General features: G+C 45.2%; 1 protein-coding gene across 2 annotated transcripts in view; it reads right to left on the bottom strand.

Annotated features, from left to right (window-relative positions):
• The window catches only part of LOC130159001 (gamma-aminobutyric acid receptor subunit beta-4), a 75,008-nt gene that overhangs the window by 29,766 nt on the left and 21,573 nt on the right, over nucleotides 1-23,669 (bottom strand). For both annotated transcript variants that reach the window (XM_056360146.1, XM_056360148.1), the window contains exon 3: nucleotides 17,989-18,056. In XM_056360146.1, coding sequence (XP_056216121.1) covers nucleotides 17,989-18,056 — 68 coding nt within the window. The remainder of the gene's footprint in view (nucleotides 1-17,988; nucleotides 18,057-23,669) is intronic.

Raw genomic sequence — 23,669 nt, 5'->3', positions numbered from 1 at the left:
ATGTCTACAGATCTAAGAACAGCAATGGGTAGAGCAGGCCAGTTAAGGCACCTCGGTAACAAGGGCAGCACTCTGCAGAGAGCACCTGCAGTCTTTAACCAGAAAGCCACCTAAGGCAGTCCTTTGCACACACTGTTAGAGTCCCTGGGCGCAAGGATGCCCCTTTGGAGGCTAGCATCATGTGTCCCTTTCTGCTCCCTGCAGTGAGAGAAGGGGTCCAAAATTTAGGAACCCCTCTTCTCAGAAAAAGCTGCTCTTCCACACAGTTTTGTGCCAGCACGCAGAACACAAACATGGTATATGTCCCAAGTGGTTTTCTTACAAGTATGCTTATGCTGATTTTGGAGACACAGTTGTCTTGTGTCAGACCAAAAGTCTTCCGACATTAGTATCCTCTCTTCAATAACAGTAAAGAGAATAGCAGAGAGGAATATAAGCAAAACAGGATCTCTGTTGTGGTACTTAATTCTCCAGCTATTTGAAGCTTAAGGATCTCCTGAGCCAGAGCTGGTACCTTCTTAATTGAAGATACTCAGTTTCTCTTCTGAAAATTTGCCTTAGAATATTCAGCCTTTGGCATCTGCAGTCTTGTGGTAGTGAGTTCCACAGTTTAGCTCTTCACTGTATTTACATCACTTTAAAACAAGTACCAATCAGTCTCAGTCTTTTCTGATTCCCTGTAGTGCTTGCATTAAGTCAGTAAATAATAATAACCCTATGCTACTCAAGCTTACAGGGTTCCACCCCCTTTTAGATACTTAAGGGTTACTGAGCAGAAAAAACTACATGAAATAATAAATAACTACATGAACTCTCAAAAGTAGTAGAAAGGCTCTGACAAAGGCAGAAAGCAGCAAGGAGGGGGGGCAGAGGGGGGAGAAAAGTTGCATAGGTTAAACAGAACAGAGACATATGATGACAGTATCTGACATTCTGCAATGGGTTGTTGCACAAGAACAGACTGAAGACAAAGTAACAGAAATAACTTTCCACAGAGCCTGTGGAATTTGCTGTTACAAAAGCATGAAGTCAGGAGCTTAACAGTATTTTGGAAGGTCTAGGCATTAATGCGGAAAATACAGTCCAAGACATAAAAGGAAGGAACTAACAGGAAAGAATAGCCCAAGGACACAGACTTTCCTGCTGCAAGGCAGAAGCTCCATCTTCCAGTAGAAAGTCACCAGAAGCATCCCTCCTGGGCAGGCTGTTTCATAAACCCTCAGCACCGCTCCTGGGAGGTGCAGAGCATTGGCAGGTTGGGTCAGATCTTCTTCCTTTGTGCTGTGACCTATAGAGTCCCCAGTACTAAACTTGTCCAGAGGCACAAGTGTGCATGCTCATCGGGAGCTACACTAGACTCAGAAGCCAGGATTAGAAATGGAAAGAATAATGTATGTGAAAGGGTCAAATCTTTGCTCAGAATACAGTATTTCTGGTAACATGGATGTCTCCTGTGTCTAGTCCATTTACGTGGATGACAAATGACTTTGATACCTTTTGGAGGGGCTTTGAAAGTGAAGGTGACTATTCCAGGCTGCTAGTGGAGGTTGTGTATCACCAAGCACTTGTAATGTGCTGGAAGCAGTAACTTCTCTGCAGGAGAAAGTACACACTGCTCTTCTGCTGCTGTATGACTTTGGGCATGATGGATCAAGGTTTTGCAGCTTGCCTCTAGCACTAGCTGTGCCACTTGACTGGGGTTTTTTCCCCCCCATATCCCCTCCACCCTGACTTTGATAAAGCACCTCTGTTTGGAGAAGTGACCAAATAAAAGTCCTTCCCCATAAAAGCAAATGACATATGGTCTCCTTATCCAAGATCACAAAAGAACATTAGGAAAGCCAAGATGCTTCAGAAAGAGAAGGAAAAAAATGGAACATCTGACTTAGTAAAAGCCAAGCTGCCACTGCCAGAGACTAATGAACAGTTTGCTGGCTTCAACTTCTTTGATGATTAAACACCATCTCCTGTTCCTGTCATTCTTGGGAGAGAAAGTAAAGGACAAAGTAGTCCTCAAGTATGTTTCATTTTAAGGAGGGGGTAGGGGAAATAAGAGGAATTATTTTTAAGGGGAGGAGAAAGGATGTGCCTGCAATCAGTTGCAAAGAACTGGAGCAGTGTAAAATGTACAGCAGAACACAGGAAGGACAGAGCAAGACAGCCACGGTTCTTCCTTAGCAAGCTTGTTTAATAAAACCACTTTGCCCTCAATAAGGGGTTTTCCATTACCACACAGGTAAATCAATGGGTTCCAGACCTTAACGAGCACCAGTTAATCTGACATAAGTTAATACTTGATAGCAGTCTCTCCAGCTCTGAGACAGCACAAAGTCTGTTCAGACTCTCACTTTTGCTTAGGGCAGGAGGCAGCTGCTCTTGTACTTACTGTACTTTTCATGGGGAGGGTATTCTGCCAAAATACTGCTTTTAATTTTCTCTTTTGGTGCAAGGCTGTGCCCAGTTTTACGAATCTGAAGCTCTGCATGACAACTGTTATACATAAAGTGACAACAATTTTAGGTACTGCCCTTCTCCCTACCTTTCAGCTTAGCAGGTGAGAAAGCAACAATCTTTTTTCCACTTCCCTTATTTTGAATAACCAGATGCCAGCACTAACTCGGGGATCAGGAAAAGCACCTTTCACCTGCAATCTCTCTGTCAGTAATGCAGGGGACAGGAATGGTTGGCTTCTGGGGTAAGCTCTATGCCCTACTGTGGTGCAGGTCTTTGTGCTCTTGAACTCATTTTCTTTAGGACCTGAGAAGTACTTTGCATGGAGATGCTCCCCTCGCTGATCTACTTTTGTAGTATTTTGCATGTGTTTAATTGCTGAATGTATGTCCAGAAACTGGGACAGGCATCAGCTGTATCCTCAACAGCTAGGGGTGTGCAAGTAAAGTGTCACTTCGTCGCCCTATTTCTCTCCTGCTGTGCCCTATCCCTGCAGCACCTGGATTGGTGCTGGTCCTTCAGGTGGGTCATAAGCCAAAGGGGCATTGATGTGTTCATGACAAAGCTTTCAGACTTTCAAACGCGTATATCAATGCCCTGTCTGAGCAGGAGGCAGCACTACAGTCATCTGCTTAACAGCCTCAGTCATGCTGGAAGCAGAGGTCAAGAGGAGAAAGCCAGAACTGATAGGCACAGGGATGCTATCACCTGCTCTATGAGCACATGCAAAACAGCAACATTGTTCAGTGTTACAGGCAGCAATCCCAAAATCACCACCTGCAGCATGACATCTTCCTCAGGCAAGATCTTAGAAAACAATGCCAGGCAGTTTCTATTCTTAAGCCATGAAAATCTGTGAGCTACTTACTGCGTACCATTTCTGCTGGTTTAGCCTCCTCCCTCTGTTCCCCATGAACGAGTAGCTGGACAAAACCCAGAGCCCATTCTACCCTCAAAAGCAGGATTGCCTGACCTTCCCATTTCTGCATAGCTTTCACTCCAAACCTCATCATAACTTGAGAAATTGTCTCCCAGAGAGGAACCACTTAATAAGAAAGGGTCAAACTAGTTTTTGTTTCCTCTACCTTCCCATGCCAGACCAGCACAGGAGGGCATGCTTTGTGCAGACAGCCAACTAGGGCCAGAGAAGCAAGGCCATACATTAAGTTTAGAAAAAGACGATGCATGAATTTTACCAGTTTTCAGGCAGAAAGTCAAAGGGAGGGTGCTTACACTATCCTCTCATCCTGGATGGTCTGGGAACTGGTAAGGACTGATTGTAGTACCAGGATAGCTAAGAACAGGGAACACGCTCACTGAAACAAGGAGGGAGCTCAGGTCCTCATCTGAGTAATTTCTTCCAGGAAAATAGCAAGTTAAGAAGGGTGACTGGCTTGCAATAGTGCAGGGAGGGCAGCAAGCCAACATCTCCCCCCCGAGAAGCACAATGTGTGTTTTCCCAAGTGAAGTCTGTCCCAGGAATGACATGGGTTCTTCCCCTTCCTGGAGATCCTGAAAGGTTTATTGCTTACATTTGTGTTCTGCTAGTACATCAGATGTCTCCAAACGGCTTCATCAAGCTCTCTCTTACTGTATTTACTCAAGGCAAAATATTAACTTAGCCCCTTCTATTGATTCTCTTAACCTCCCTCTAGGTATGCACAAGGTCACCCATTACCACAGTGTGAGCTACACAACCATTAATGCACTATCTCAGTGGAGTCTCAGAGAAGCATCATGATCATGCACCGCATAGCTGGGAAAGGGAGTCTGAGGGCATGCTTATATTACAACAAGCTTTCTGGTTTAAAGCACTTGGTAATTTAAAACAGATTATGGTGCCATAGGCTTCTGCTGACCCATGACAGGAAAACATGGTGCTTTCAGAAAGGTTGTCTTTACCTTCTACCATTTGTCTCTTCTAATCCAGTATGCTATACAACTCCCTTCTGCACACCGCTGCCATGGGTCAGTGTTGGTGCCTGCGTCCCAACCTCTTCACCTCCCATCTCCCCACCTAGCTTCTCCCAACTATTTTTGTACGTTCCTAGCACCACCCTTACTGTCTTACAGCCCGTCGCAAGTGTCCTCCTGCATACACATATGGACTTATCTACTATACAGCCATTACAGCTCAAAAGCATTTTAAATAATCACTTTGTATTTAATTAAACATGCAACAACTAGCCTATTAGAGTAAATTAAATTTGAGTGAGACATCTGAGCAGTGACTAGTGAAGATATCAGTTTCTGAAGCCCTCAGAAGGATGGGGAGAGAAAATTAGATTATGTCAAGGGGAAAGTGATGCTGGAAGACCAGCGATGCTCCCTAAACCTTATCAAAGAGGCTTCACAGCCTCTGCACATATCCTCGAAGATTTTTCACCCTATAGTGACTTTCTTACCCTTGGTTGCTGACAGGTTCTCACTTCAAGTCGTTAAAACTCAATAGTCTTTCTAGCAGGAGCAACCTGGTAACAAAAAAATGTAATCTCCAAAACGTTCCCAGAACTCTTCACTCCTCTGTACCTTTTTTATATTTAAATGAAACTTGCTCTTCACCTTGCCAAGAGTTTTACTGGACACCCATCCAGACAGACTCTGCCCCAAGCAGCAGAGGTTCTGCAGCCCTCCACACAGGAGATCGGGGGAAGAAAGGCTGGAGGAAAAAGTTTAAGGGGCTTAGTAGCCCATTGGAATTAGCCACTCCAGAAAACACCTCTGGGTATCAATTCCAGCTCACCCAGTGATAACTCTGTGGACTTTGGGTACTTTCACCTATGCTTTATTTTCTCTTATCTGTAAAAATAAGACATTGATGCTAACTTGCCTCCATGTTGCAGTTTGCAGCCCCCATGTCTCTAGGCAGGTGTTTAACGTGTAATGAACAGAAAAGATTTTTCTCCCTGGGGGGAATAAATAAATAAATAAATAAATAAATAAATAAATAAATAAATAAATAAATAAATAGGGCTTTTAATTCTCCGTGGCAGCGAAGACCAGCAATGCAGTTTGCGACTGCATAGGTAGGGAATCATGTTATGAATGAAGCAGTATTACTACTTTACATGGCAAAATAAAATGCTGTATGTACACCTCTGAGCACTGAAACCACAGACTCTCTGCAACAATATCAAGGCACACAGTGATTTAAAGACACTACTTGACTTAGAGAAGGAAGGTTTGATATTCCAGATTCTGAAAATTGCCATAAAGATGTCATTTCCCAGGAGGTAGCCAGAGGCAAACAAATCCTTTCAATGATGTAAGGTGACTAACATGTCCTGGGCAGAACAATCACCTCAACTAGGCTGGCACAGATTGGCTTGACCAAAAGGTCAGAATGGCACTTATTTGCTGTAGAAAGCAAAGTTTGGTCATGTAGGAAGGATAACTGGGAGTAAGCAGATAAGATAGTGAAATGCAGAAGAGCAGAATATATTTTTGGCAATAGGGTTCAGGTAGGACAAGGGTGGTCTCCTAAGGGTAAAGAGTAGCAGCCCTGCAGTTTGAAAAACTGCATATTGCACTTGAAGACCCTAAGACTCCTGCACACAGAGACCCAGTTCTATATCTGGGGAGATTGTTTCTACATATAAATATTCTGCAATGCTATATCTGTGGTTCCTAAGTTGAGAAACTCCGTAAGATTGAGTTATCATTGGAGAAAAGGGCTAGCAAATCAACTTTCTCAACTGTGGTGTGAACAGAGCACAGTATAGTCATGCAGGAACAACCAAAAATCACAGGAGTATCAACTGATTTGTTCCAGGAAACAATTTCTACTGTCAAGGGTACCGACCAGACACTGTATCATCACAGATTTAGTCTACCTCTGCTTCTATCCATGGGTTAGTCTGCCCTTGGTTATGCCAAGGTAAACCCAAGAGAACCAGTCCAGGCTGGCAGCAGCACACACATGGTCCATACTAACCTTCTTCCACTTTTAACGGTTCAAGTCTTGTCTGCAGGATCATAAACCTGGTGGACAGGTGCAGTGTAGTTAACTGACAAAGGCATTCAAAATGCAGCTGTATGAAACACTCCTGATTCTGCTGGACAAGTCAAGCTTATTATAAGAAGCATGAAGAAAAATGAGATTTCAGCAGGCTGTGGAGGTCCACAAGCAAGCAGACTTTGACTTCACGGCCAACTGGATGGCAGAGAACAAGCTGCAGTCCCTGTCCATGCTGAGTGAGTGCTCTCTGCAGTACCAGGACCAACAGTCCTGGAGCCAAGGAGCTCCTATTTGCAGAGCTGGCTGAAAGTTATTGGCAGTAAGCCCATGCAAGCTCGGTAAATAAAGTATCCAGATAATAAAAATACCCAAAAGCACTGTTTAATTTTTGTAAGGCTCTGATACAGCCAGTAATATTGAGAGGGAACAGAAATCTTACAGACAGGAACAGAAGCACAGGGCAAAACCATCCTTCCAGAAGAGTGGAACACAAGGCACCTGGCAGATCTGATGGCTCACAGCTTGTACGGCTAAATACCTGACACTCATTTATGGGGGGAACTGCTTGAAAAGGAAGAGGGTTTGTGTTCAGGAACTAGACTGGGACTCAGAAAAACTAGGCTCACACAGGAGCTTACGTATTGTAAATTCTCAAGTCCCCTTGAACCTTAGCTGGAAACCCTTGATGGATAAAGAGGTCAGTATTTTGTGCATCTGTGACCTGGGAATGCATCAAAGGGGATGGGCAGGGAGATACAAGCAACAGGCTGCCTTCCCCTGGGGTCACGCTGAAGTTAAGGGAGATACTGTGGTAGCAGGTTGCTGCAAAAGTGGCAAAGGGAGATGAGGTCCAGCTTGTAAGCAGTGAGTATATTTTGGGTTTGCTTCCCTCTTCACTGGAGCCTCAGTTGGGAGCTCAGTGCAACTTGCCAAGGGGGGCAAAAGAATGTGTAAGAGGGCATACTCCAGTCTGGCAACCCTCTGCACCCTGCCACAGACAGTAGGAGGCCAGTTGTGCACACCTTGCAAGCAACGATGTGGAAAGGGCCAGTGGATCGTGCCTTTTACTCCCTCCTCTGCCATTTTGCTGGCTGAAGCTGGTCTGAAACTCTCCTTGTGTCAAGGCAACAGGGACTACACACATTTCATTCCACGTGCATGCACACCCTCCTTCCCCAAAATGATCCCTTTTGTCTGACTAGAGGACCTTTCTGGATCTACAAGCAGCTCAGCAGATCCTCTTCCTTTTACCATCCCCTTTCCTTGAATGTTCATTTTTCTCTGTAGCCTAGCAACTCAGCACAGACTCAGAATATTAACAACTCCTGTCCCCACACACTATCTTCTCCAGAGGCCTGAAAATGCGATAGCAGAAAGGCTGAGAGGGGTAGGAGCAAGCACAGGATATGTAGGGAGCATGCAGGGAGCCTCTACCAGCATTCGGAAACAGCAAAGCTATTCAGCTGTCTTATCTGCCACCTTCACTTAACATGTACATAACATATAGAGCTATATATAGCCCCATTTATTTACATATTCAAATAGCAACATGCACGCACTTGTATTTGGATTTAGGTTCTATATTGAGGTACTGACACTCTTGCGCACATACACTCTTTATTGCTAGATGCTTCAAATGTATATATGACAGGATGTCAGAAGGTCAGAGTCTCAAGATCTGATTTGGTTTTCAATCAAACCAGATGAAGCTTTCCCTTGTGGGAAGATACTTTAGCATTCTGAAGTAATCCTCTCCAATGCTGCAGCATTGCTATTGAAACAGGTGGCAGTTTGGAACATTGCTCTCAAATACAGACAGCTTTTTTATACATACATACATATATATATATATATATATATATATATATATATGAAGGCTGTGGGAGTTCTGCCTGTGTAAAAATCTGAATAAAAACTTAAGCAGGGAAAAAAAAAAAAAAAAAAAAAAGGACATTTTTATCCTGGGCAAAGTTTTCTGCAGTAGCAATTCTAACTACTACAGGAATGCTGGTGTGCAAGCTGAAGTGGTTCATACCAGCGCCATACAACACTGACATGTTCAGATCTAAAGATAACTTGGCTGATACAGGAACAGATGGAGCACTGCAATACATAGCATCACTGAGCTGAAAGTATGCAGCACACTAGACTCTCTTCCTCTCCAACATGACTTCTCTCCTGCCATGGGGTGGAGTCACCTACGAAAGGCAGAGTGAACCTAGCCTCTTCAGTGAGAGCACAGAAATGTTCTCATTTGGGAAATCGCCTAGTGAGCAAAACACATGAACTCTTTTTCTCAGTATTGGAGCAGGGTTGACTCAGCCCTCCTGAGGCTTGAACTTGGAATGCTGGAGGACTTGCAGAGCTGCTCCTTAGGGATAACAGCATCATGGCAAGATGCACAGGGGGGAATCATTTGCAGCAAGCATTGCCACCACATTTTATTCATGCTGCAAAAATCAAGGTCTAGGCTAGGAATAAGCCAGTCTACCCAACAGCTTTCCCATAACCATGAATTTCCAGTTATGCAGACAAAAAGCTTTCTGCAGACTCTCTTATTAAGATATCACGTGAAAGCTACAAGAAATAAGCATGGTAGAATAGAAAGCCTCAGGGGCAGAGAGTCATTCTCTAGTCAGGCAGTTCACAGCCTTTCTTCAGCTGAGAGCTTGTTTCAGCAAGGTTTCCACAGTTCATCATCTACTGATCTATGTACGCGGCAAAATCATGCAATTCAGCCAACAAAAATATTTCATTCAAGGACATCATTAGTGTTCAAAGCATCAGAGCCCTTCAGCACAAGCACAGGAGACCTCTTTACAGGGGAAACAAAGCTGTCCTCTCTCACATGAGACCTCCAGACAGTACAGCAGCAAGGACCTGGCAGGACTGCTGCTTTACCAGGCTGCTCTCTGCTACACGGGCACTGGAGTCCTTGCGACCTCTGCCTCAGAAGGAATTCCTGGTAGCTTGTGCAGACCCTAGCTTTCAGCTGGCCACAGCATTTGAAGAGTCCATGCAGTGATCTTTGGGTTGTTACTTAGCAACTTGACTCTAAGATGTAGTGAATTTACTGGGCTGTCTCCGCAGCCAAGCAACACCAGGACCAAGGGCATAGGAATAATTTTTTCATGGAAATGGGATAATCTGTGAAATATTATGGAAGACAGATAAGATTTTTCTCTTCTACAAGTTGCCATAAATGCTGTAAATATTGACATATGAGTCACACTGACCTATTTTCTAGTTCTTAAGCCGGGACAATCTCTTTGCAACCGATTTCAGAACCAATGAATGGGAAGCACTCCAGAGCCCTTCATAAGTTTTCTTTATTCTTAACTATTTTAAGCAAGAACATTACCATCCTGTGGAAGGACCATCCCTGTCTTTTGGGCAGAAAGGGGATTGCTGCTTGTTTAAACTTGAGCATCCACTTCCCCCTACCACCACACTGCAGAGTGCCCTTGAGGCCAGATGCTTTACTGGTCCTCATGCACTACGTTAGTCGAAGAGATCTTTCAGCACAATCAGTGGGACTTCTATTAAAGAAAAGCCTAATGTGGTGTGAGCAGATATCCACTTCTGATTCTTGACTTTCTAGACTGTATCAGTGCTGGCAAAAATCACCCTGAGTCCCAACATCCGCAGGATGTCACCACTGCAAAGATAAACAAAGTAACCTCAAATCTAGCAATGGTAGCTAAGATGAGTCCCTATCATTTGCTTTGCTGCAAAGTTGTTTCTAGGAGCTCAGTAAATTTCTACTCTTACCATCTATCTAGATGAGCCACAGAGCAAGAGGTTGCAGCTCCTGCCTGCAAAAGAGACCAGCTCAAAGCTGCCATCTCTAGAGTGGCTTATAGGTTACTCTCCACCCTGCTATAACCATCTTTCATTTCTCCAAACACCCCTCTAGCAGAGAAAAGCATCGTGATACTGTTGCTTCCCTTTCAGCTAGCCAAGTCATTGCATGTTTATACACAAGCTACTTCCTATTGCTGGAGAAGCAGAGACATGAGAATGTCGCCAAAGTGACTATACGTAGCTGATGGCAGCGTGCACAGGACACTGCACACAACCATGTACAGGACTGCCCTTGGCATCCTCTGATGACTCTTCCCTTCAGGAAAATGTTGTTTCACATGTACAGAACTGCCACTGTTTGATTTCCCAAGCCAAGAGTCATCCAATGCATTGCAGCCCTGCACGTAGAACTTGAAGGGACAATAGCTGCATAACCTAAGTAGTACTGAAGTAATCATTGGCAGAGGAAGTCACACTTGCCAGCCCTGAAGAAACCTTCCATCTCAGCTGCACGTTTGCAACACTTTAGTCTAAATCACGGCACACAGAAGCTCCTAGTGTGTGTGTAGGGGGGAGAAGCACATAACCACACCTGTCCCTGCCAGCAGAGAGCCTGGGGATATGTCACCCTAGTCAGAGCTGTACCATTCTCACCATGCCACACTGGTAGGATCTGGCCCCTCTGCAGCACCAAGGCCCCACAGCATCCTCTGCTACCTGCAACACTGCCATCCCAGGAGCCTACAGTGATCCAACAGGACTGCAGCCCCTGCAGTACCATGACAGCACACCATCATTAGCTCAGCACCAAAGCTGTCTCTTAGTTTTACCTTATTTTGGCAGTCTTCAATATTCAGCAGACTTAAATACCAAGATGTAATGTATACACACAGACACAGTTTAGATACCAGAGTGTCACAGGGCTGAAGATACCCTAGGCTACAGAGAAACATTTACAGTACTGGAGTGTCATGTCGTACTTTTATCTCATAGCGTATAACTCCAGAAACCTCTGACTGTAGAATTTAAATGCTTTAACCTTTGCTTTTTTAAACCCCTCGGATACCCAGGGACATAGAATAGACTGACTGGGAAATATCTGCATGTTATTTTTCCATTAAAATGAGACTGCAACAAAACAGAACACTTTCAGTTAAGAATAAGAAAAATGCTGATATATTTGAAGAGATGTATGGTAGTATAAGGTACAGCATAATAGCAGAAACCTGTTCCTAAAAGTCTTGAGTTTTAAAGCTCAAGGCATCAAGATACCAGTGGAAAATCCTTTTCAGAGCATATTGCAGCAAAGTAGTTTCTGTTCATTATTGCAGGCATACAGGTCTGCTGAGAGTCTGCAAAAGCTACTGCCAACACTGCATGAGCCCCAAGAAAACTAGGGTTTTGCACACACAGTTTGACTGTCAGAACAGTTTAAGCATGGATTGGACATCATGCATCCACATCAGCAATTCCACACAGCTATAAATTTTCCTGACTTTCCCTTCCCCGTTCCTGAAAGGGCTCAAAGGTCAAGAGTTCTGACAGGAGAATGTACAGCCTAAGAGGCTGCTGTGTTGTGTACCAAAGAAAGCCTCTCATATGAAGCCTAGCCATCCAAGCTGCCTTCTTTCATCAGTTATGCCCAGCACACATCAGATTCAGGCACATATATTACTGTGCACAGGTTACACTGAAACAGATTCAGCTAGTCAGTGCATATTCGTATTCCAAGGAAAACAGAACTGCAAAGCCTGATCAGGACAGATTCCACTACAAAGGCTATTTCAAGCATGCCTAATAGAAAATTTGACATACTGAGAAGAGTGATGCCCCCCTGATAATGGCATAGCAGGTTGTAGGATGAACCGTCCTAGTCAAGAACACCCTTACACACAACCTGATCCACTTTCTTTTGGATTAAAAGCCAATTTAAAGCCTTTGCAGCTCATCACTGTCTTCAGACATGCTTTACATCTCTCTTGAACAGGGAAAACTTCTTTGTCAAATAAGACTGCTTGTTTTTCAAGCAAGCTGTGGGAAGTTGTGAAATAACAGACATGATGCTTGCTTCCATAACCCCCAAGAGTTCCAGTGGAGCATGCCAATGGGAGTGCACTCACTCTGACAAGACAGTAGTGCGGCAACAGGTGATACAGGAGCAGGAGGCAATGAAGCAAAGCATCAAGGTCAGCTTTGCCAAGCATCTTGCACCAACCTTTAACCTATCTGCAGACTGTGCCCCAACAAAAAGTATTGCCAATCCCACAGGCATCCTTCCTTTGACACACATATTCCTGCAAACATTTCTGTTTGAAAGCCTTGTTTCTTACACTAGCCCTTTACAACAATCCTCTTGTAACTTTTCAACTTGTCACCAGGTTTATAAAACTTTAAAGCTAGTGCTATAACAAACTGAAACAATGTTATTGCAGATGTAGGAGAGCATCTTGGGATGAATAAATTATAGGAGCCACAAAGAAATCACAACTATAACGGCTGGATGCTCCGAGCTGTCTACAGTGTGCAGCTACACAGGAGGAAGCAGGTTTAGGACTGCACAGATCATAGGGCAGGAAAATTGAAGCGTTATGAAGGGTAACCACCTCTTATTTCAAATGCATACAAAACTTCTTGTTGTTTTCCTTATTGAAATAGTTCATTAATGCTTGAAGGGAGTCTGAACCATCTGGTACTAGAAAAATATTTCCCCAAAGACTACCTGGAGAGAGAAAAAGCTACAGTTGGAAGTATTAGCCTCTAGTCCCACCATGCAGCAAGTACAATATACTCTGAACAGGCTAGTCCTTAGCTGTCTGTTGAAAGAGCATGCAGGAATGTGGGAGGACTTCCAGCTCGTTCTGCAGCCGTCAGTATTGGATACCATCAGAACTGGATCCACCAAAGCAGGCTGGTTGAACCAGACCATTAAAGCGAAAGGGGCTTTGGGCAGCATTCAGGCCACGTACCAGAAGGTGTTCTTCATTCTCTCGGGTCAGGAGTACTGCCAGGCTCCTTAGGAATGTAGGTACCATACTAAGGGGTCTGAACATAGCACTGTCCAAGTAGCACTATACACCAACAAGCATCTATAAATACCTGCATGTTATTCCATGCTTACTGCAATTCAACTACCTGTAGCAAAATGGCATTTACCAGATAACTTATACAACCCATTTCCTTTAATGAGAACTAGGACATACCATCCCTCCATTCTTTGCAGATCATCTGAGCTACTGAACATCATTATGAAGACGTTTCCTCCTTTCAGCCTGCTTTTAAATCCCCAACTTGCAAATACGCACAGGGTATGAAAAGACTCCAGCTAGGCCTTTCATCTTCATGGATCAACACTTCTTAGAGGGTCTGCCACTCAAATGTGCCCTCCCCAATACCTGTGTGGCCTGGCCCTGGCATCCTTTCCCAGGGATTTCAATTGATGTCACTGATCTTGGCCCAGCAAATAATCCTTCTAATCACTGACAGGAGGAGAGGCTGCAGCTTGGTGTTGCTTAGCAGGGCTAAGAGCAGTACACAGTAATAAAGCATTACTCTGGCAAGTGAGCTTGCAAATAAGGCTGACCACACACAGGCAGCAGCTGTGATGAGCAAGAAGGTGTCATTTTTTTTTTTTTAAATAAGGACTGTACTTTTGGTCCCTCATCACTGAGAGACCATTACAAAGCCAGCACTGTACCTAAGAATGTCCTGCATCCTGGCATGACTCCATCTTCTGAGCTGTACCATGGCACAGTATCTGGGCATGGCCCTCAAGTAGATGGAGATGCATTGACTTTGTGTAGCAAGGCACCAGGAAACACATAGCATGTACAGGCAGCTAAAAAACATTCTGTGTATCAGAGTGTCTGGGAACTTCCAGCTTAAAAACATGACTGTGTTGCCTTTACAGAGTCCTGTATCCTCCAGGATTGAAATGTCACCACATCATCATTTTGGGAATACAGTTCTCATGGGAGTGAAGGCAAGAATTGCTCCTTAGATCATGAGTGGTGCTGTATTCCGCCGCAGCACTGCATCCAGCTGGACTCTGTGGAAAACAACTTTTTGATTCATGCAACAGCTAGTCACTAACAGCACTTGTTCCCCACCATCACAGACCCAGCAGATGCCAATAGTCCCAGGGAAAAGCATGGGAAAGCTGGGGGCTTTCCTCAACCTGCCCAGCCCCAGAACCAGGGCCATTGTTCCCAAAAGGATGTCTGAGGATTAATTAATTATCCTACAAGGGGCAGTAAGTAATAACACTCCTTGTAGAACAATAGAAACTATTTGGTTGCCATGACAACTCAGCTTCACTTGTGTGCCTTTAATTTATCCATTACACAGTCCCTTTCCCAATCACACATGATGCCAAAAAAATGCCTTGTTTTTCTTGCCAATATCCATTGCCCAGAGCAGGGGTAAGACATAGACCTTTCCCTGGGGCATCTGTCACATGGAAGAATGATGCACATAAAATCCCTTCAGCCTGGAAACTTATATCACATGAGAACTCTTCTGCTCCCTAAATGTTTGGGTTTTAAGATTATTCTGATTTTTTTAACCCCTTTTGGAAGCTGCCTCACCACAGTGCTTATAGACCCTGATCTTGAGTAGGTTCTCACATACGGCCACTTTGTCCTCCACTCTCCCCACACCCCATCCCGACACATGTAGGAAGGATGGGTAGGAGATTGTATTTGTCAAGTCAAAAAGAAAGCCATAAGGGATAACCAAATACCCAGAAGTGACATGCCTTCATAGTATCAACAGGACAGACAGTGCCTGGTGCCCAACCTGATTACAGCCATTCCACAATCATCAAAACTCTCAAAGTCCATCAACAGTGCTGCCCAAATTCTGCAAGATCCAGAGCAGCATGTGAATGAAGGTCCATGCCAGGAAACCTGCACTCCCATGCACCCTACAAAGATGATATCATTGTTTATCCCCAGCCCTGAGCACGCACATTTGCCCCAGCCACCCAGAGGGAAGCAGATGTTCACTGGAGAGGAGAGGACACCACATTCATATGGCAAGGGTTGAAAAGTGGTGTTAGGAGAATGGCTACTCTCCTAGGACAAAGCATGCCTGGCCATGGTAGATCACAACAGGTGTATGACAAAACACTCAATCAGCCTTTATAGTGCCTGCACACATCTCCAGCAGGAGGTTCATCCTGAAACAGCTTCTGCAGTTCTCAGCTATCTTCTCAGGTCTTCAAAGCAAGGTCAGGACAGGTGTTACAAGTAAGCTGGGAACCAAAACCCTCATTCCTTCCCAGTTACATTTGTGCAAGCTGGGGACTTAAGCTACAGGTCCAGACCCCAGGTTGTTCATGCTGGCTCTAGCAAGGAAGGTGACAGCTGGTTCACTATGTAAGAAAATTCAGGTCCAAGTTGAGACTGGGGGAGGACATGACTCCAAGTTGAGCTCTGCCCTGACAGGCAAGATGGATGGAACTAGGTTAAGCCATCTGGCTCTTCTAAGTTGAGCCTAACCTCAAGCACAGCTACCCAATGCAATGGGGACATAGGTCTGTACCTGAATTTCCTACTGTACACACTGTCCAGCATCACTGTTACTAGTCTGGGGTGTAAGATGCCATGCAGATAATTACAGTAATGGTGGGATGATAGCAGCGAGTCTTCAAAATAACCTGTTCCAGATAAGAACCTGAAGGTTCATTATAGACATTTCACCCTGGGTCATATCAGCACATGCATTCAGGTTTTTCAAGCAGTTTGGAAACCAAAACGACGAGTCAGATTGTCTCGCCTCCCCTCCTCCCCACCATGCAGCAGCAGAATAGCTGGTGGGCCAAAGAAACAGGGCAGGAGAGTCCAGAAACAGATAAATAGGACAGGAGCATTGGGAGACAAAGGTTTTAATTGACTTGAACAGCAAGAGCTCTAAACTAGCCTGGGGTTCTCCTGCATGGGTCAGGAACTGAGGAACAGGATGGCTGCTGCCAGGAGGTCCCCACTAGCCTTCCACTCCACTCAGCCTCTTGGACAGGAGAGGAGTTTGGAGGAGAAGCCTCTGGGCAGGAGGGAGGAAGGCAAGGTTAGGCAATGATCAGTGCAATCCATGATTTCAATTTTGCTGGGCGTTAAGGGCTTCTGAGACAGACAGCACAGACCTGGGTGTGTACCCAAGCCATGACCAAAACAATTAATGAATTTCACCCCAAACCATTGCTATCTGAGCAGATAACTTTTTTCTCCTCAGTGGTATGAAAAGCTCCGGTCTATTAATGCCACCTAAAACCAGATCTCCATTAGATGCCTCCCTTTCCAGTACAGATCTCCAAAGAAATGCCAAATTAACAACAGCAAACATGAAAATCCACTCACTTTTTCAACTTGTGAACTTTACAGCCTGTGCCTGACTGTAAAACCACCGCTGCCTTTACGTCCACCAAAAATTACAATTCACATCGACTCTTTTAAGGCACGAGCATTGATGGCTCAGAGAGGTGGCTGTGCAACCAGCGCAGAACTATAAGGGATGAGAATCTATTGTGGGTAAGATGCTACTAGCTGAAGAGGTGCCAGCAGAGATCTCCATCCACACATTCACAGGTAACACCAGGGACACTTCAGCGTGCCAGTATAGATACTAACCCTACTAGAACTTACCAAAGACTAGGAAGTGAACTACAGTCTTTCAGCATGTCCAACCCTATCACAAGTACCACCAGAAGGGGTAGGTGTGTACCACAACAGTCCCACATGCCAGTCCTGTCCTGCAAGTGTTGTTTGGGTGATTCAGGATTGTTTCAGCCTGGAGCTGGGCTGAGGCTGTGGGGACAACTGACAGGCAAAGTGACACAGGCCACTCAGCAGGTGGAAGGAGCAAGGCTCAGCCTGGAACCAGTATGCTGAGAAAGAAATTTGGAAAAACAAACCTCATCTCTTATGGCTCAGTTAAGTGTTTGATTTTCTTTTTCATCACACATGGAGAAATCATCCTTGAATTCCTTATGCTTTAGTGAGGAAGAGTTCTGTCTTAAGTCAGATTTCCCATCACCCCTCAAAATTCTGTGTCCAAAGCAGAAGAAAAAAAAAATCCTTCTTCATTACCTGACAAATGTCACTCTTCCTCCAAAAACTTCCCAGCTGCAAAGACCATAGAATCATAGAATGGTTTGGCTTGGAAGGGACCTTAAAGATCATTTAGTTCCCACTCCCCTGCCATGGACAGGGAAACCTTCCACTAGACCAGGTCGCTCAAAGACCATCCGACCTGGCCTTGAACACTGCCAGGGATGGGGCATCCACAGATTCTCTAGGCAACTTGTTCCAGTGTCTCACTATCCTCAGAAAATAATTTATTCTTAATATCTAACCAAAATCTACTCTCTTTTAGTTTAAAACTGTTACTTGTCCTATCACTACATGCCCTCATAAAAAGTCCCTCTCCAGCTTTCTTATCTGCCCCTTTAGGTACTGGAGGCCACTATAACGTCCAAAGATGTTGAACAGTGCCGGTCCCAATACCGACCCCTGAGGAATGCCACTCATTCTGTAGCAGAAGGTGAAGGAAGTAGGGGTGTGACTATCCTGCTTTTCAGAAGCGCACCCTGAGATCTCAGGTGGCTCCAAGAAGCCATTGTTTTGGAAGTACACCTCAACCAGAAAATGGAAGAACAGTTTATTAGAGTTCATGGTCTTTTGTTTGTTTGTTTTTTTGTTTGGTGTGGGGTTTTTTTGTTTGGTTGGTTGGTTGGTTGGTTTGGGTTTTGTTTTGTTTTGTTTTTTTCTTTTCAGACTTACCATGTTGACTTCAGAGATCTGGTCAATGCTGGAGATATGGATGCTCATTCCCACTGTGACAGGATTACCTGAAACACAAATGGACTGGATTAGGACCATATTCAAGCCCTCCTTCCTCTATCTGTTATCAGAGAATTGTCTAGAAATGCAGAGATATGATTTGAAGCAGCCTCACATTCCTCAAGTACCAAGGGTTTCCAAGTCATGTGTGCTCAAATGATTAAAGAGGAGTAGATTCCTGTAACTCCCAGCCTTACAGACTCACCCCTAGGAGTAGTGCAGCCTAAAGTTGATTCTTTAATTCCTGGAAGTTAATTACCCCCTGGTTATACAATTATCTCCAGTTATTCCAAATAATGCCTTCAGAAACTACCAGTATGCTCCCAGCAGGTTTGTGTAAAGTGTTACTGATTGACCATACAAAGAACATAGCAATCAAGCCCATGCAACACATGGGCAGGAAAGATACTCCAGCTCACTTCTCCATCACTGTCAGCTCCGAGTGCTCAGTCTGAAAACTCCAAGTAAATTTTAATACCCAAGATACCAGACAAGTACAGGAAACAGACCTATGAAGTGAGAAATGTAGAGCAGCTTTTCAGAGCAGAGCACTGCTTGGATTAGAGAACCGAGTCCTCATTTTACCATTGGGTATCAGGGCTCCTTTCACCTGCAGCCACGGAGCTGCGGTAGACATCTGTGCACAGGTTTGCTGGGAAATTCAGAAATTCCCTTATCCAGTGACCAAGCTACCCTCACGTCACAGTAAGTGCCACTGGCTGCAGCATGCAAGATGAGCTTGTGAAGAAACACAACGCAAGGGCAGGCGCAGCCAGACCTGTTGCCCCCTCTTACACAAGTGCAGCAAGAGCTGCATTACCACTTCCCACAAATTTGTAGAACTGGGGCAGACACCAGCTAATTCTTCCAGCTGTGTGGGCATTCCAACTAGATCCAGACTCACACCCAGCTCTGCCCAAGCCCCTCTGACTAGCAGCTCTCACAGCCAGGCAACAGGACAGCCCTTTCAGTGGAATTTAAGCTGCGTAAAAAAATTTGCAGGGAGAAACACATCCACTACCAAAACCAGCAGAAAACTTCCTGTAGCTTGAGATGGGGTTTCTGAGAGCTGCCCCTCATTGTCACCCTCACAGCCCCAAAGCCAGAGCACAAACCCAATCCCACCGCAAGTGAAGCCCCTTTTCTCGCATGTGTAAGGTGGAAATTTTTTCCTTGCAATGCAGCACTAGAAAGGGAATGGCAAACAGTTATGCCACTCAAGGTATTAACTCTTTCATGGACTCATTAGTAGATCTAAGTGCTGAAATATTTACAGATAATCATGAAATGGCTTAGAAAGTAATTAGGAGATTGGGGGAGAGGGGAGAACTACACAACTGGAAATGAAGTGATTTTTTAATTATGTGTTACCAGAAGTAGGGAAGTAGTGTCATTAGGGCTGCCTTGTGATTGGGTGTACTGTTAACCGAGACCCTCTGCTGCAAATTAAGCAGCATTATCCTTTAATGGAATATGAACAACACGGAAAACATCAGAATCAACAACTGTAATTAGACCCCGCTATGCAAATCTCCTTAAAGAGGCAGTGCTCTTCTCCAGCCCTCCTGGCTCGCTGTCGGGGGTGCCGGAGGCAGGGGTGCTCAGGAGACCTTGCAGAGCCTCTGGAAATGCCTACACAGGCACACTCCTGGCCACATCTTTGCTGTACTGCTACATTTATCTTTCACAAGGGAACCAGGTGGGAAAATAACCAAGAGTCACTCCGGGGTCTCCTGCATCCTCCCATGCACCAGAGGCAAGCAGTGGCACAGGGAAGCTTTTAGGGAAGTCTCACTTTGGTAGTTTGCTCTTTTCTTTCTGAAATCAGGGCCTTGTGATGGAAGCCATAGCAGAAGGAGGAAGGCACCGCTGCCTTGAGAATCTTAAAAGACTAATTGGTTACAGGAGGAAAGACGGGGCCATGCACAGGGCTGCAGCAGAGCTGGGGAGAAGCCAGCTCCCAACTCCTGAGCCTTTCTGCAGTGCTGTACCTTCCAAGAGTCACCCTACTGCCCGCTTTGCTTCCACTCTGTCACCACTGGTACTGGTGTCACTGTGGTTACATGTCCCCTCCTTCCTCAGTGCAAAAAGTGGTTCTTCCCCTCCCTGCTGTGTAGGAAACCCACTGAAACCAGCAGGCTGGGCAGTTATAGCAAGAGAGCACTGACAGTGGTGATATACAAATATTTGTCAAATACAGAGTCTATCCAATCTAATCTATCTGTCTAGACATTTGTGCTGTGTTCATCACCATGGTATCTGAGTGCCTGAGGTCATGCAGTGACTCAGTGTCAGAGCCATGGATAAGATCCAAAGCTCCCTACTCCCAGCTCTAAGACACGCGCTGGAGTGGAGATCAGCCACACTGCTCCCCGTCAGCCTGGGCTCAGCTGCACTCCGGTCCCGTGCACAGTCAGCAATGTTCCTCTTGGCCACTCTGGGCACTGCCAAGGCCTCTACACCCCATCTATCATAGCAAGTGGGAGGCTCCACTCCCTGCTTGCAACCCCTGGGCTGTGTACCCACCAGCCCACAGGCAGAAGCACAAACACTTCAGCTACAAAGGTGTGTAAAGTCCTACCTTTACCGGACCTGCTCCTAGCTTGATCACAGGGAAGCCATTTCACTTTCTCCATCCCTGTTGTGAAGACTGGCTTGCAGTCTCCTCAGGACAAGGATGCAAGAGCATGTACACAGCCAACAGAAAACACATGCCCTACCTCTTACTGCAGCCCAGCAAAAATCTAGACCGGCTGGTGTCCAACACTCAGGCTGTAAGTAGTACACAAAATAAACAAAGGACATAAATTCTGCCAATGTTAATAGCTTCAGGCAAGAGGAATACAAAAGTAGGGTATTTAAAATATGGGATAACGTCATCTGTAAATTTGTCCAAAAAGGCAGAATTCTGCATTTGTCGACCTGAGACAAGGCAAAAGAAGAAAACCTGATATTAAACCTCCGTGCTTTTATTTGTGCCTTGCCAACAAGTGCAAAAAACTAGACCTTCTCCCCTTAAAGAAAAAGCTTATGCTTAGGAGAGATTTGTAGGCCAGATCACCAGTGAGGGAGTGTGAGAAATTCTGCCACTTTCACCAGTGAACGACACCCTCACATGTCCCCATTTCTCACCACCACTGGAGAAATCACCAACACTTTGTCCTGAAAGTGGTCTGATGCCATGAAAAATGTACTTGGGAAGTTGAAAGGGAAGCAGACAAAAGAGTTATAATAAAACCTGTCCTTTTTCTGCAAGTGATCCTTGTCAAATGTAAAAACAGTCAAGGTAGAGAACAAGTTGTGCTAATCCGCAATATTTTCCCAGCAACCAGTTATTACTTTCACATTTTATTTTATAATGTTTAAAAGCCCCAGAACTTAGAGTCATGTTGCTAGAGAAGTAATTCCCATGGCATGACTGCAGAGGACAGGTCGTGTTTTCAAGCCTGCGTCTGCCTACACTACAGCCAGAGGTGATGGCAGCCTGGATCAGGACATCTCTTCCAGATGTCAGCCTGGTACCTCAGCTGCAGAGAGCAGCAAGGACAGTAGCACAAAGTTCACTGTAACAGGTCTCCAGACAGTGGATGCTTACTTGGACAACTGCCCTGTACTAAGGTCCAAGCTGCCCTCTCTTCACTTCTACCCAAGAAAGTCAGACTAGAGCAAGCTTGGGTTTTGTCTGCCACCAGATCTCCAACAGTGGTACAGACACAGGCAAAGGACTCAAAATCAGTGAGCAGATAAATAGAGCTTACTTTATCTTCCACTGAAGCCACACCATTTTTATGAACTACAGCCACTGCTTTGAGGAGTCTGGTTCATGCATTTCTGACCATGCGAACTTGGCAATGCTGGCAGAGCCAAGGCTTGTGGTTGCTAAGGGACAGGCATCAGCCAAAAACCAATCCTCTAGCCTTAACTGCAGGAACAAAGGCATTAACAGGGATCTTGGGAGGTTGCACTTCCCATATCTTTCATGGAAGCAGACCAGATCTTCTTTAAACCACCAGTGTCAGAAATTCCACAGCTCCCCTGGACAATCTCTTCCTACATTCCACTGCACCAATGGCTTTTCCTAAATATCCAAACTAAAGCTTCTCTGCAGTGTAAATGTAGTTTTGTCTCATCATTTCCCCCCAGTGATAGTGAAATAACAAATCAATCATCCTTCCTCGACAACAGCTTTTATCCGTTGAGAAACCACGATATCCATCTTCCTCTCCCACAAATACTGTCTTGCCTAGATTAAATGCACCCGATTTCTTCACCCTCTCCTCAGAGGTCATGTTTTCTAAAGCTCTGACAATTAGTGCTGCTCTCCTCTGGCTTCTTGCCAACTTCTTTACATCTCTATTTTAAAGCACGGTATCCAGAAACCAGCCACTGAAGCAAAGATGTCACCAGTACAGAGAAAAAAAAAAAAACAACAAACTTCATATGCACAGCATTCTCATCAAACCACAAAAGCCTCTCCGAGCCTACTGCACCCATCCTGGGAGCTGCTCACTTCTGTAGGAGGTTAGAGATGTTAAAGGGACAGCCTAGCTCTTGCCATTAGAGCACATCACGCATGCAGGAAGAGGGAATACAGCACTGTGTCTTTTGGACAAGAGGCAAGATTATTCAAGACAGCTTTGTGCATGAGCCCCAGCGTTCCCTGTCCGCACTCTGCCTGTGGCATCACCAGTCTGAGATCCCTGCAGCAGCAGGAAAGCTGCTTTAAGGTCTTCTTCTGAGTAAACAAAGCCAACCAGAGAAAATTAGAGGCTTCAGCCACTGAACCTACATACAGAGCAGGTCTGTGCCTTACCCTGCAACGGTAAATACCCACAGGCAAAATACTCCATCCCATACAGAACTCTGCTCCTCATCCCCAGCTGTCCAGAAGCTGGAGGACAACAGTGGCAGTAGAGCCCAGGAACAGCAAGTCCCAGACAAGGTTGCCCTGCACGGGTTGGCAGAACTGTTTCTGCAAATGCAAGACTATAGTCAGGCATGAAGAGGGTGAGGTTTGCTGATACATGTAGCTACAGGACTGCAATGTGTCATTTGCATTTCCAGTGACCCCCCAGGATCAGCAGTTAGGATATTCTCAGGCTTGCCAAAGGCATGACGTGGACTGTAATTTCACTCCCAGGACTTTTTCCTTCAGTCTTTTTCCCTGATCTCCTGCAGAAGGGAGAACTGTTCCATTTCTCTTTCTGCAGAAAATGGTTTGCTCAAGCCACCGCCTCTGCTTTGTTCACAGCACTGAACCTCAGGGCACCCTAGCTGTATGTTTACAGCTTAGAACCATGACCCACGTCACTGCTACGTGCAGTGAGGGGTTGGTTATACAAGGGCTGACAGACACGGTTAGTTAGGAGGCAAGAGCTCCCAGGTAAGAGGTGCAGAAGGCTGCACATTCAGCACAAGGCTTGTCACTAGCTGAGGAGCCTGGATGCAGCCATATGTTCTCCTCAGAAATCCCACTCTGTCCCTCCCAAAACAACTTTCATCTGATGGACTAATAATTCCTGGGCCATATTTTTTTAAACACACCCAAAAGATAACTCAGAGGCCAGTCTATTGTCAGGACACTCAAATTCACCATGGAGGAGGATACCTACACCCGGGGA

This window comes from Falco biarmicus, chromosome 14 (genome assembly GCF_023638135.1).
Source record: "Falco biarmicus isolate bFalBia1 chromosome 14, bFalBia1.pri, whole genome shotgun sequence".
Classification (NCBI taxonomy): domain Eukaryota; kingdom Metazoa; phylum Chordata; class Aves; order Falconiformes; family Falconidae; genus Falco; species Falco biarmicus.
The sequence above is the reverse complement of the archived record's forward strand: the minus strand, read 5'-3'. Positions and strand labels throughout refer to the sequence as shown.